This window comes from Giraffa tippelskirchi, chromosome 6 (assembly GCF_054371585.1).
Source record: "Giraffa tippelskirchi isolate mGirTip1 chromosome 6, T2T-mGirTip1v1.2.pri, whole genome shotgun sequence".
Classification (NCBI taxonomy): Eukaryota; Metazoa; Chordata; class Mammalia; order Artiodactyla; family Giraffidae; genus Giraffa; species Giraffa tippelskirchi.
The window spans coordinates 16,061,536-16,076,682 of NC_137280.1; the positions used below are offsets into that span (position 1 = coordinate 16,061,536).

The 15,147-nt window shown below is 40.0% G+C and overlaps 1 protein-coding gene across 20 annotated transcripts in view; it reads right to left on the minus strand.

Moving 5' to 3' along the window:
• RGS22 (regulator of G protein signaling 22) overlaps window positions 1-15,147 on the minus strand; it is a 129,256-nt gene that overhangs the window by 68,440 nt on the left and 45,669 nt on the right. For all 20 annotated transcript variants that reach the window (XM_081503385.1, XM_081503381.1, XM_081503401.1 and 17 more), the window contains 2 exons: window positions 10,238-10,412; window positions 1,697-1,830 (listed from right to left, as the gene is read on the minus strand). In XM_081503385.1, coding sequence (XP_081359511.1) covers window positions 1,697-1,830; window positions 10,238-10,412 — 309 coding nt within the window. The remainder of the gene's footprint in view (window positions 1-1,696; window positions 1,831-10,237; window positions 10,413-15,147) is intronic.

The window sequence follows — 15,147 nt, forward strand, 5'->3', positions numbered from 1 at the left end:
ACTTGGGACCTTATCTTTTTACATTTCCTCATCCAGTTCCCTCTCCCACAGGCCAATGCAATCATTCCAAACCTCACTTTCCAGTTCCATAAAACATGCTTCTTCCAACTCATCAATCTCCCTCAACTCCAACCCACCAGCAGGTTACTTTGCAGTTTCTTCTCAGACTAAATGTAGGTACAACATGCTTCAGTTTCCCCTCCCTCATGTAGCAGACACTATTAATCGACCAGCTAACTCAACACCCATGTCCGGCAACACGGTTCTATCACCAGCACCATGAAATACTAAAAAAGCTAAATATTCACTTAAAAAGACAACACCAGGGAGGGACAAGTGGTTGTGTAACCCAGTTGTGACTAATGAGATGGAAAATTAAGGCTGCTGGGGAGCTTCTATGAAAGCCTGCTTTCCCGACTACAGGGAGAGAATTAATAGATATTGCCCCCTTCCTTCTTTATGATTTGAAAGCCTGATGTCAGGAGCTGTAACTCTACTGTCTGCAAAGGAATGGCCAAGAGCATTACAAAGATTTAAGCCTTAATACTCCTGATCTGGTGAGTCGACACTGGCAGTTGCTTACACTCAGATTTTTTGTTCTGTGAAAAAAAAATAAGTCAAATTTTTCTAAGCCACTGTTGATCAACTTTTCTGTTATCTGCAGCTGGAAGCATTTCAAATTTATCTATCAACAAATATATCCACCTATACCCATCCTTGACTTTCCTGGTAGCTCAGACGGTAAAGCTGTGCCTACAATGTGGGAAACCCGGGTTCAACCCCTGGGTCGGGAAGATCCTCTGGAGAAGGCAATGGCACCCCACTCCAGTACTCTTGCCTGGAAAATCCCATGGATGGAGGAGCCTGGTGGGCTACAGTCCATGGGGTCGCAAAGAGTCGGACACGACTGAGCGACGTCAATTTCACTTTCACACCCATCCTTATTTCCTTCCATTCTGACTCAGGAACAACTGTCCCATTTAGCGTCCAAGGTAGCCTCACTGCCTTGGTATTTAAACCTCTCCCTCTCCTGGCCTTGGAAAAGAAAGGCACAGAGAGTAGATGAGTGATTGCCCGGCGCTGGGGGAGGGGAGAAGGAGGAATGACTGCTAGCGAGATGGAGCTGCTTTTTTGGGTGATGAGTTGTTTTGGAATTATATAGTGATGATAGTTTTATAACCGTGTAAACATAACTAAAAACCCCTGAATTTTATACCTGAACGTGATTAAAATGGTGAATTTTACGATAGGTAAATTTTATCTCAATAAAAAAGAATAAATGTGAGGTAATAAATCACTAAACAAAGAACTATCCACCAGCAGACCCCACACCAAGGTTAATACCAAAGGGTATTTTTCCAAGCTGAAGGAAAAGAATTCCATTTGGAATAAAGAACAATGAAAAGGGCAAATAGATAGGCAAATCTAAATGAATTTTTAAAGTATACTATATTAAATAAGCAGAATATTATTAGGAGTATTTTGAGTTCTCAAATTTGAGAAATATTACTAGTCTCAAGAGTTCTGCTCTTAATTCAGAGTATGCATGGGAGTATAACTCTAATATCTATCCCTGAAGTATAAGAACCCATGTAAAAAAAGAAAAGTATTCATTTTCAATTTCTATTTAATCTTTAAATTCTTCAAACATCTTACCATTGCAGAAAAGCACTGGGACACAGAAAGCTGCACCTACCCTTTCTCAATCACATCATCCTTAGAAGAAACTGGATTCAAAGACTCACTCTTCCACAGTTTATGAACTGCTGTCTTTACTCTAGGTGATTTCTTGGGAGATTTAGGAAGTTGTAGTAAACTGGATTCTTCTTTCTAAAAAGTAGTAAGATGATGAACAAAGTGAAAAATGGGCCAAGTGGGGAAAAATGGACAGAGAATAAAGCACATTCTCCATAGATGCCTCAAATTTATTCTGATCACTAGAAGATTTCTTCCCTCACTCTATCACCTACTATGCTATGTTTAAGAAGGAGAATAAAAATATTTTTATTTTTAATTCTTAATTATTAAATATTCTTATTCCCCTTCTCAAACTCCAACTTTAAAGCAGCTAGCAGGCTGAAATCTCTAGACCTATTTACAGCATTTTAAAAGGCCAAAGGTCCCCTACTATTGTGAAAGAAGACTCTTTCCTAGAGGAAGAATTTAGTGCTGTGTGTATGTGTATGTGTGTATATGTGTTTTTGTGTGTGTGTGTGAGTGAATGTATGTGTGGTAGGGTGGGGAATGCAGGTAGCAGGGTGGGAAAAGACTTGTGGAAACCATTGGTCCATAAGAGGCTTATATCTTAACCTCTTTCCTTCCATTTTTGGACATTTTATTTTTATGGGTATTGTTCCCATTCTTAAATGTTCTTTGTAGTAAAAGTTAGTTATTTAAATCTAGAACATGAGATGCTACACACATGAATCAAAAAAAGCAGAAACACCTAATGTCCAGAGAAAGAAACAATTACATACATGCATATATGTATATTTATATATATAAATGTAACATTATATAATATTTTAAAGTAAGGATTATAAAAATTATAACACCTGGAAAAATACTAATGAAGATGTTACATTACCAGAATACAAAAATACAAATGTATTAAAATTAAAAATTCACAAAAAGCCTAAAAGACAATAAGTTAATAGTTGTCTAGAAGTAGATGAGATCAGAGTGACTTGTCTGTTTGTTTCAAAACTTGTCTAAGTTTCCAAATTTACAGTTTTATTATTGTTAATGCAATGCTTTTATTTATTTATTTATTCAATATTTATTTATTTGACCACACTGGGTCTTAGTTGTGGCATGCAGGATTTTTTATCTTCATTGCAGCATGCAGGATCTTTAGTTGCAACATGTAAATTCTTATTTGCAGCATGTGGGATCTAGTTCCATGACCAGGGACCAAACCTGTGTCCCCTGCATTGGATGTGCGGAGTCTTAGCCACTGAACCACCAGGTAAATCCCAAGTTTTACTATTTTTATAATTTGAAAAACAAACCAAAAAAACACAAACAAACACTTCCTATATGTCAGCTTCAATTAGAATGTAATATATGCTGCTGGAGAGCAAGAAATATATTTGTGATGCTTTACTATCCAGAACAAACAATAAAATCTTATATACATTCTAACTGCCTAACAGCTACTAATAATTTTTTAAGAATTCTATAAACAAAATTAATTACTTATATGCGGAATACATCATGCAAAATTCCAGGCTGGATGAAGCACAGGCTGGAATCAAGATTGCCAGGAGAAATATCAATAACCTCAGATACACAGATGACACCACCCTTATGGCAGAAAGCAAAGAGGAACTGAAAAGCCTCTTGATGAAAGTGAAAGAGGAGAATGAAAAAGCTGGCTTAAAACTCAACATTCAGAAAACTAAGATCATGACATCCAGTCCCATCACTTCATGGCAAATAGATGGGGAAACAGTGACAGATTTATTTTGGGGGCTCCAAAATCACTGCAGATGGTGACTGCAGCCATGAAACTAAAAGATGCTGGCTCCTTGGAAGAAAAGCTATGACCAACCTAGACAGCATATTAAAAAGCAGAGACATTACTTTGCCAATAAAGGTCCGTCTAGTCAAAGCTATGGTTTTTCCAGTAGTCATGTATGGATGTGAGAGCTGGACTATAAAGAACGCTGAGCACCGAAGAACTGATGCTTTTGAACTGTGGTGTTGGAGAAGACTCTTGAGAGTCCCTTGGACTGCAAGGAGATGCAACCAGTCCATCCTGAAGGAAATCAGTCCTGAATATTCACCGGAAGGCCTGATGCTGAAGCAGAAACTCCCTATATACTTTGGCCATGTGATGTGAAGAATGGACTCATTGGAAAAGACCCTGATGCTAGGAAAGACTGAAGGTGGGAGGAGAAGGGGACAACAGATGAAATGGCTGGATGGCATCATCAACTCTATGGACATGAGTTTGAGTAAGCTTCGGGAGTTGGTGATGGACAGGGAAGCCTGGCATACTGGAGTCCATGGGGTCGCAAAGAGTCAGACACGACTGAGCAACTGAACTGAGACTGATGTTTTGCATATAATGTCCTAGGTATCAGGGCTCACATCTGTTTCAGTAATTTGGAACACAGCATGACATTAAGCAACACTCTGTAAATAAGTGGAACCATAGGAGACTGGGCTTATTAAAAGTGTATCATACAAAAGTGGTCAAATTCATAGACACAAAGTAGAATGGTGGTTACCAGGAGATGCAAGAAGGGTTGGTGAATGGTTATATAGTTTGAAATTTGCAAGGTAAAAGAGTTCTGAAGATCTGTTACAAAACAATGCAAATATACTTATACTACTACTGCAATGTACACTTGAAAATAGTTAAGATGATAAATTTTGTCATGTGCTTTTTGTTATTGTTGTTCAGTCCTTCAATTTTGTCCGACTCTTTGTGACCCCATGGACTGCAGCATGGTAGGCTTCCCTGTCCTTCACCAACTCTCAGAGCTTGCTCAAACTCATGTCCCTTGAGTCAGTGATGCCATCCAACCATCTCATCCTCTGTTGTACCCTTCTCCTCCTGCCTTCAATCTTTCCCAGCATCAGGGTCTTTTCTAAAGAGTCAGCTCTTTGCATCAGGTGGCCAAAGTATTGAAGCTTCAGCATCAATCCTTCCAATGAATATTCAAGACTGATTTCCTTTAGGATGGACTGGTTGGATCTCCTTGCAGTCCAAGGTATCCTCAAGAGTCTTCTCCAACACCACAGTTCAAAAGGGTAAATTCTTCAGTGCTCAGCTTTCTTTATGCTCCAACTCTCACATCCATACATGACTACCGGAAAGACCATAGCTTTGACTAGATGGACTTTTGTTAGCAAAGTATTGCCATTATGCTCTGCTTATTAATACACTGTCTAGGTTTATAACAGCTTTTCTTCCAAGGAGCCAGCATCTTTTAATTTCATGGCTGCAGTCACCATCTGCAGTGATTTTGGAGCTTAAAAAATAAAGTCTGTCACTGTCTTCATTGTTTCTCCATCTATTTGCCATGAAATGATGGGACCAGATGCCATGATCTTCGTTTTTTGAATGTTGAGCTTTAAGCCAGCTTTTTCACTCTCTTCTTTCACTTTCATCAAGAGGCTCTTTAGTTCCTCTTTGCTTTCTGCCATTAGAGTGGTAGCATCTGCATATCTGAGGTTATTGATATTTCTCCTGGCAATCTTGATTCCAGCTGTGCTTCATCCAGCCTGGCATTTTGCATGATGTACTCTGCATAGAAGTTAAATAAGCAGGTGACAGCACACAGCCTTGACGTTCTCCTTTCCCAATTTGGAACCAGTCTGTTGTTCCATGTCTGGTTTTAATTGTTGTTTCTTGACCTGAATACAGATTTCTCAGGAGGCAGGTAAGGTGGTCTGGTATACCCATCTCTTTAAGAATTTTCCACAGACTGTTGTGATCCACACAGTCAAAGGCTTTGGCATAGTCAATAAAGCAGAAGTAGATGTTTTTCTGGACTCTCTTTGCCTTTTCAATGATCCAATGGAGGGTGGCAATTTAATCTCTGGTTCCTCTGCCTTTTCTAAATCCAGCTTGAACATCTGGAAGTTCTCGGTTTACATACTGTTGAAGCGTTGCTTGGAGAATTTTAAGCATTAAGCTAGTGTGTGACATGAGTACAATTGTGCAGTGGTATGAACATTCTTTGCCATTGCCTTTCTTTGGGATTTTAATGAAAACTGACCTTTCCCAGTCCTGTGGCCACTGTTGAGTTTTCCAAATTTCCTGGCATATTGAGTGCAGCATTTTCAAAGCATCTTCTTTCAGGATTTGAAATAGCTCAACTGGAATTCTATCACTTCCACTAGCTTTATTCATAGTGATGATTCCTAAGGCCCACTTGACTTTACACTCCAGGATGTCTGGCTCTAGGTGAGTGATCACACCATCATAATTATCTGGGTCATGAAGATCTTTTTTTGTGTAGTTCTTCTGTGCATTCTTGCCACCTCTTCTTAATATCTTCTGCTTCTGTTAGGTCCACACCATTTCTGTTCTTTACTGTGCCTATCTTCACATGAAATGTTCCCTTGGTATCTCTAATTTTCTTGAGGAGATCTCTAGTTTTTCCCATTCTATTGTTTTCCTGTATTTCTTTGCATTGTTCACTTAGGAAGTCTTTCTTATCTCTCCTTGCTATTCTTTGGAACTCTGCTAGCTTTCCTTTTCTCCTTTGCCTTCCACTTCTCTTTTCTCAGCTCTTTGTAAGGCCTCCTCAGATAACCATTTTGCCTTTTTGCATTTCTTTTTCTTGGGCATGATTTTGGTCACAGTCTCCTGTACAATATTAAGAACCTCTGTCCACAATTCTTCAGGCACTCTGTCTATGGGATCTAATCCCTTGAATCTATTTGTCACTTCTACAGTACAATCATAACGGATTTGATTTAGGTCATACCTAATGGCCCACTGGTTTTCCCTATGTTCTTCAATTTAAGTCTGAATTTGGCAATAAGAAGTTCATGATCTGAGCCACAGTCAGCTCCCAGTCTTGTTTTTGCTGACTGTATAGAGCTTCTCCATATAAGGCTGCAAAGAATATAATCAATCTGATTTTGGTATTGACCATCTGGTGATGTCTGTGTGTAGAGTTGTTTCTTTTGTGGCTGGAAGAGGGTGTTTGCTATGACCAGTGCATTCTCTTGGTAAAACTCTGTTAGCCTTTGCCCTGCTTCATTTTGTATTCCAAGGTCAAACTTGCCTGTTACTCCAGGTATCTCTTGACTTCCTATTTTTGTATTCCAGTCCCCCATGATGAAAAGGACATCTTTTTGTGGGGTTTTTTGGTGTTAGTTATAGGAAGTCTTGTAGGTCTTCAAAGAACCATTCAACTTCAGCTTCTTTGGCATTAGTGGTTGGGGCATAGACTTGGATTACTGTGATTACTGAATGGTTTGCCTTGGAAACGAACAGAGATCATTCTGTCATTTTGAGATTGCACCCACGTACTGCATTTCAGACTCTTTTGTTGACTATGAGAGCTACTCCATTTCTTCCAAGGGATTCTCGCCCATAGTAGTAGATATAAAGATCATCTAAATTAAATTTGTCCATTCCCATCCATTTTAGTTCACTGATTCCTAAAACGTCAATATTCACTCTTGCCATCTCGGACTGATGTTGAAGCTGAAACTCCAATACTTTGGCCACCTGATGTGAAGAGCTGACTCATTGGAAAAGATCCTGATGCTGGGAAAGATTGAGGGCAGCAGGAGAAGGGGATGACAGAAGATGAGATGGCTGGATGGCATCACCGACTCAATGGACATGGGTTTGGGTGGACTCCGGGAGTTGGTGATGGACAGGGAGGCCTGGCGTGCTGCGGTTCATAGGGTCACAAAGAGTCGGACATGACTGAGCGATTGAACTGAACTGAATCTCTTGTCTGACCACTTCCAATTTGCCTTGATTCATGGACCTAACATTCCAGGTTTCTATGCAATATTGCTCTTTACAGCATCAGACTTTACTTTTACCACCAGACACATCTACAACTGGGCACTGTTTCCACTTTGACTCAGCCTCTTCACTCCTTCTGGAACTATTTCTCCACTCTTCTCCAGTAGCATGTCTGGGCACCTACCAACCTGGGGAATTCATCTTTCAGTGTCTTTTGCCTTTTTATATTGTTCATGGCGTTCTTGAGACAAGAATGCTGAAGTGGTGTGCCATTCCCTTCTGCAGTGGAGCATGGTTTGTCAGGACTCTCTACCATGACCCGTCCGCTTGGGTGGTCCTACACGGCATGGCTCATAGTTTCTTTGAGTTAGACAAGGCTGTGATCCATGTGCTTTTACTACTATAAAAAGCTTTCTTAAAATAAAAAAAAATTTTAAGTGTATTATACTTAAAAAGAAAGGATGGCCCAAGTTAGTATTTTTGAGCTTTCTGGCTTGGGAGAAAGCTAGAAAAGTAGCCCAAAAGAAAAAAATCTTTTCTTTTGATAGAAAAAAGATACTGTCAAAAGGGCACAGTAGAACTGAGGGCGGGTAAAGGAGCTGTTCCATATCATGATTGAGATGGTAGGTACACAATGTATATATCTGTCAAAAATTTCATAACAAAAAGGTGAATTTTACTTTGTATAAAATATATTTTAACTTTTAAAATAGGAAAAATAAAGAAAATAGAATCAAGTTCCATTGCTTACACTGTTTTCTGCTAGGGAGAAACAGAAGGAGATCAAAATGAGTCACCCACCTAGAAAACACTGATGATGACGTGTGGTGATGGTACTCAGAAAGCCCAATGTGCTCACAACACTACATCTCTAAGATTTGTATTAACCTGGTGACTGAGTCACAAAGTCATATGGGCTAACAGGGAAGCTCAGCTGATCAGTTAAGTGGCACACAAAAAGGCCCTGGATGCAAGGGAGGTCAGAAAAGTGTCTAAATAATGGCTAAGAAACCATTAGTTCACTATAATGACACTAACTCAAGGTGTGGTCCCCAGGCCACCAGAAAGAGCATCACCCAGGAGCAAGCTTGTTAGATATGCAAATCCTTGGGCCCCATCCCAGACCAACTGAATCTTGATCTTTAGGAGGAGTCTTGAAGTCTCTATTCTAACAAGCTCTTCAGGCGACTCACAGAAGCTTGAGAACCACCAACTTGTAGGGGTGCTTTGCAGCAAATCACCTAGGAATCTTATTAAAATATAGGTTCTAAAATGTGACTCTAGGGACTTCCCTGGTGATCCAGTGGTTAAAAATCCATCTTCCAATGCAGGGGACATGGGTTAGCTCCCTTGTCAGGGAATTGAGATACCACATGCCACACGATGCGGCCAAAAAAAAATAATGTTCAGGCAGGATGAGAACCTCAATTTTAAGCCAAACTTCTGATTTTAGAGAGTGACTCTCACGCGGTCTGGTGATGGACAGGGAATCCTGGTGTGCTGCAGCCCACAGGGTTGCAAAGAGTTGGACACGACTTAGCGACTAAACGGAACTGAATGCACTCAGTCTGTATCAATTAAATCTGACTCTCTGAAGGTGGGACCCAGGCATTAGTATGTCTAAAAGCGCTCTGTGATTCTAGAATGCATACAGGGTTAAGAAACTACCGTCAGAAAAACTGTAAGGTATTTGCAGTTCTAAAGCACTACTTGTAGAAGCAGAATTTTAAAAGTCACATTATACATCTTCTTGACTTTTAAAAATTTAAGATATCTTAATCACAAAGTAATCATTTTTGAAGGGGTCGTGTGTGACTATGGCCAATAACACAACATTCTGTGACACCTTTAAAGGCTAGAAAGATTAATAAGGCTCTTTACTTCTGAAATGTATGTCTTGCTACATTTATTACATCTCTGTGCCAAAGCACATAGGGTTACTTACTTCTTCTCTGTAAATCTGGTTAACTTTTCTTCTCTTTGTGGACTTTTCCTATTTTTTGTCCTATCTTATTATTCCCTGTTGTGAAAATAATGCTCACTATTTCTAATTCTGCCGTTGCTATTTTTCACTCGTTTGTTCAATTTATATTTATTAAGTGCCAGGCACTATTCCAGGCACCGAGAGAAAGCAGTTGCCCCTTATATTCTGGTAGGAGGTGAAAGACAATAAACATAAATCAGCGTGATCTTAAGTATGATGAGGCAAAATAAGGCAGAGCAGAGAGCTTGGATAGTGAGGGAGGGAATCTGTGCTGTCCCGCACAGCGTGCTTACATGGGAGAATCAAGGACAGCCTCTCTGACTAAGTGATACCAGGGCAGACACCAAGGTGAGTGAGGGACGACCACACACATATCTGGAGGAAGAGAGCTCCAACTGAAGGGAAACAGCAGGTGCAACACTCTCAGGTTTCTGTTTGGTGTGTCCAGGAGCAGCAGGGAGTGGTGTAAGCTAGAGAAGAAGGCCAGGAAATAAGGCCCGGAAGTTAGCAGGGCCGTGGACAGCTCCATAAAGACTCTGGCTTGTATTCTGATTGAGAGAGGAGGCCACTAGGGAGTTTTGAGCAAGTAAGCGACATGATCGTGCATTTTTCAAAAATCACACTGGCAGATTGGTGAAGAAGAAACCATAGATTTTCTTATTTCCTAATTGCTGAAGCATGTACAAAACAAAAACCAAAAAAAAAAATTAAAAGCTTCTGATAAAATTTAAGTGCTAGTGTACAAAATCCAAGCATCAACATTTTAGTACAAACTTAAGAGATCAAAGTATCGCTAGACAACTTACCTGCATCTCAGATAACTGTGGAATGCAAGACTTGGGTCTTAACGGCAAGAGGGTTGCCATTTGTGGGAAAGGGTCAACATCCTTCCTGGGTTTCTCTTGACGAAGGTGCCAGAATTTCAGTTCAGCAGTAGCATGTTTTGTTGAGGCTGTATGAGTAACACAGAATCTTGGTGCCCTAGTTAGAGCAAAAACAAATTTAAGATTAATCTAGGCAATAAACCTCAAAAATCAGAACATATGTGTTCACAATTATCAGTCTTGCCACATCCCTTTTCTAATAATTTCTTTTTCTTTTCCTGCTGCCTATCCTCTCCCCTCAATGTTATGTGTGTGTACATGTGTGTTATCTATCTATTTCTATCCATCTATCTATGTATCTCTCAAAAGAAAAGTGGGCAAAGAAGATATACAGGGAACTTATGAAAGCTGAAATCCAAATGACCACCAAATATTGAAAAGTTATCAACATCAACAAAAATCAGGGAAATTCAAATTAAAAATACCAAACACCAATGACATACCAAACACATAGCCAAAAATTTAAGAATTTCATACTATCAAATGTTATCATGAATTTGCAGTAATAAGTACTCTCATATTCTGTTGGTGGGAGTGCAGCTGGTACAACTACTTTGGAAAAGGGGATATGCATACAGCATTGCTTGTAATTGTAAAAAGAGAAAATGACACAAATTTTTTAAAACAATAAATAATCTATGGTATGTTGATACAATGGAATACTGTATACAACAGTGAAAATTGATAAAACTCTCAATGCAGTTACAGTCAAATCAGTCATGTCTCTTTGTGATGCCATGGACTATAGCCCACCAGACTCCTCTGTCCAAGGAATTTTCTAGGAAAGAATACTGGAGTGGGTAGGCATTTCCTTCTCCAGGGGATCTTCCTGACCCAGGGATCAAATCTAGGTCTCCCACATTGCAGGCAGCTTCTTTACTGTCTGAGCCACCAGGGAAGCCCATAATGTTGACAGAAGACACAAAAGAAGGCATACAACATGATTCCATTTTTATAAAGTTGTAGAACAGGAAGATAAAAATACATGTTTAGGGATTTATTTGTATACATGGTTGGTAAAACTACAATGAAAAGTTAGGTGGTAATCACAAGTCCAGAAAGTGGCTATACCTGCAAGTGGATGGAGGACGGTGAAACCAGCAAGGCACCTTCAGGGGTCTTCGCAATGCTTTATTTCCCAACCAACATGGTGGGAAATACATGATGTTTGTTTGTACTTAGGTTTGAATTTTAAAGAATACACAAGATTTAGCTAGATCAAGAAAAATGGTAAGAAAGGATTCTCGGAAAATGGCAATGTCAGCAATATTGTTTTTCTACCTCTCCGAATCCCTTCATAAAAACATACATCATGACTAGACAGCAAAACCAAAAACTCATGGACAACATTTAGAATAACACATGTTAATGTGACAAGGTATCCCACAAACCCCAATATACAGGCAGTGGGTACAAAAGATCAGCCACAAGGCCTGCATGACATCAGTGTGTAGGTCACAAGAGGAAGGAAGTGCCTGATGATGGCCCTGAGAATGGAAGAGCACCAAAAGAGCCAGAAAGGCGCAGCAGGCCTGTTTGAGGTTAGCAATTGAGATGGAAGGGCGTCTGCTCTCTCCAACCTGAGCTGAGTGCACACACGTCAGTCACATTTCTACTTACCAACAATGAACAACTGGAAAGTCAAAATAACAAAACGGACGAACTACAACAGGTGCAACAGTCTGGATGCATTATGCTTCAGTGGCATTATGCTGACCAACAGAAGTCAGTCTCAAAAGGTTAATCCTGTATAATTACATGGCATTCTAAATAAAGACAAAGATATAGCGACAAACAACCCATCAGTGGTTGCCAGCGGTGAAGAGAGGAGAAAGAATCTGATGACAAAAGGGTGCTGCGAGAGTTTCCCAAGGTGATGTTTGTACGCTGACTGTCATGGTGGTTATGTGAATCTATACTGTTTGCTTTTACTGTATGTTAATATACAACAGAAAAGAAGAGGAAAAACAGCCTTTTCAATAAATGAGGATGCGCAACTGGATATCCATAAGCAAGGGGGGAAAAAAAAAACAAAACTGAACCTTGACCTAAACTTCACACCCTACATAAAAATTAACTCAAAATAGGCCATGGATTTAAATTAAAACGTAGAATTGTAAGATTTTTAAAGAACAGCACAGGAGAAAATCTTCCAAGTATAGCACTGGGCAAAGAGTTCTCAGGCTTGACACCATAGGCATAATCCATGAAAGTGAAAGTGTTAGTCCCTCAGTCGCGTCTGACTCTTTGTGACCCCATGGGCTGTAAGTCTGCCAGGCTCCTCTGTCCATAGAATTCTTTAGGGAAGAATGCTGGAGCGGGCAGCCATGCCCTGGCTTCCCTGGTGGCTCAGACAGTAAAAAACCTGCCTAAAATGCAGGAGACCCAGGTTTGATCCCTGGGTTGGGAAGATCCCCTGGAGAAGGGACTGACAACCCACTCCAGTATTCTTGCCTGGAGAATTCCACGGACAGAGGAACCTGTCAGACTACAGTCTACAGGGTCATAAAGAGTCATTCAGACAGGACTGAGCCACTAACACTACTGAAACTAAAAACAGATTATATGAGCCACTAATCTCCTTCCTGGATTTTAATTCCAGAGAAAGGAAGATTTATGTTCATGCAAAAATCTGTACATGAATGTTCATAGCAGCTTTATTAGTAATATCAAAAAACTGAAAACAACCCTAATGTCCCTCAATGGGAGACTGAATGTGTAACATCCACACAACAGAATACTACTCAGTAATGAACAAGAACAAAACAACCTGGATTATCTCAAAGGAATTATGCTGAATGAAAAAATAATCCCAAAAGATTACATAGTACATTATTTTATTTCTATAATAGATGAGTAGTTTTCCAGTAATTATGAGACAGGGGGAAGGTAAGAGGCAGGCATGGTTATAAGGGAGCAATACAAAGGGATGCATGTGGTAACGTAACTGCTCTGTATCTTGACTGTAATGGCAAGTGCATGTGACAAAACTATACACAGAGAAATAAATTATGAGAAACTGGCAAAATTATGAAAAAAGATTGGGGAGCTTTATCAATGTCAATTCCATCACTGCAATATTGTACTACAGTTAAGCAAGCTGTTACCACCGGAGGGTGGGGGAACTGGGTAACAGGTGTACAGAATCTTTGTGTCATTTCTTACAACTTCATATGACTCTATCATTCTCTCAAAACAAAGAAGGTAAATTAAGAAAAGGAAAGCTTCTACTATATTAGTAATGTATTTTAAGCTGGGTGGTGTATATACAGGTGCATATTATAGTATAATTTATACCTTTTTGCCCTTCTTAAATATTTAAGAACAGAAATTCATACAGAAAAACAACATTCTCTCTATATATGGGAAAATACAAAGTATACAAGTAATCTGAAATACCTAGATGGGAGATAATTGAGAGACGGAGGCAAGGGACAAATCACGATGACCTTATTTGTTAACTTAAGGAATTTGAACCTTACACTGAAAGCTTGGGGGTAACTAGTGACAGCCTTAAAGCAGGGAAGTGACATCATCAGATTGATAACGGCCACAGTGGACAGCTTCACTGACCCTCAGACAGCACACATTTCCTTCACGAGGCCCATTCTCTTCTCCATGCTTATGGAGTCCCTCGAGCCCAGGTGGAACACCTCTTCTCTGTGTTCTGCGCATCCACCACACTTGCTTTTAGTACACTCGTTTCACATGTAGGTTCCTCCCACTGGACTAGGATCACTAGACTTGATTATGTTTTACCCTTGTACACTTAGCACAGCACTTGGCTCATAGGAAGTGTTCATGGAATGTTTATTGAGATGATAAATCTAACCTGAGCTATTGCACATGTATGCACACGCACACAAACACACACACATCAATGTGAAGAGATACTGAGCATAAGAGGTCAGGTGTAGAAGGATACGTTCACAAAGTTAACATGGAGTTAAAACTCCATCTCGTAACGGAGAAATATCAGTAACCTCAGATATGCAGATGACACCACCCTTATGGCAGAAAGTGAAGAAGAACTAAAGGGCCTCTTGATGAAAGTGAAAGAGGAGAGTGAAAAAGTTGGCTTAAAACTCAACATTCAGAAAACTAAGATCATGGCATCTGGTCACCGTCACTTCATGGCAAATAGATGGGGAAACAATGGAAACAGTGAGAGACTTTATTTTTTGGGTTCCAAAATCACTGCAGATGGTGACTGCAGCCATGAAATTAAAAGGTGCTTGCTCCTTGGAAGAAAAGCTATGACCAACCTAAATAGCATATTAAAAAGCAGAGACACTACCAACAAAGGTCTGTCTAGTCAAAGCTATGGTTTTTCCAGTTGTCATGTATGGAGTTGAGAGTTGGACTGTTAAGAAAGCTGAGCACCCAAGAATTGATGCTTTTGAAATATAGTGTTGGAGACTATTTAGAGTCCCTTGGACTGCATGGAGAGCCAACCAGTCCATCCTAAAGGAAATCCGTCCTGAAAATTCATTGGAAGGACTGATGCTGAAACTGAAACTTCAAAACTTTGGCCACCTGATGCTGGGAAAGATTGAAGGTGGGAGGAGAAGGGGACGACAGAGGATGGGATGGTTGGATGGCATCACTGACTCGATGGACATGAGTTTGAGTAAGCTTCAGGAGTTGGTGATGGACAGGGAAGCCTGGCTTGCTGCAGTCCATGGGGTCGCAGAGAGTCGACACGACCGAGCGACAGAACTGCACTGCAAGTCCCTCAAACACCAACATTATCTAAAGGATAGGTACTTTAAAGAAGGCTGAAGATAATATAATAATCTTGTCATTTAAAATTCTCGTAAGTCATATGTCCC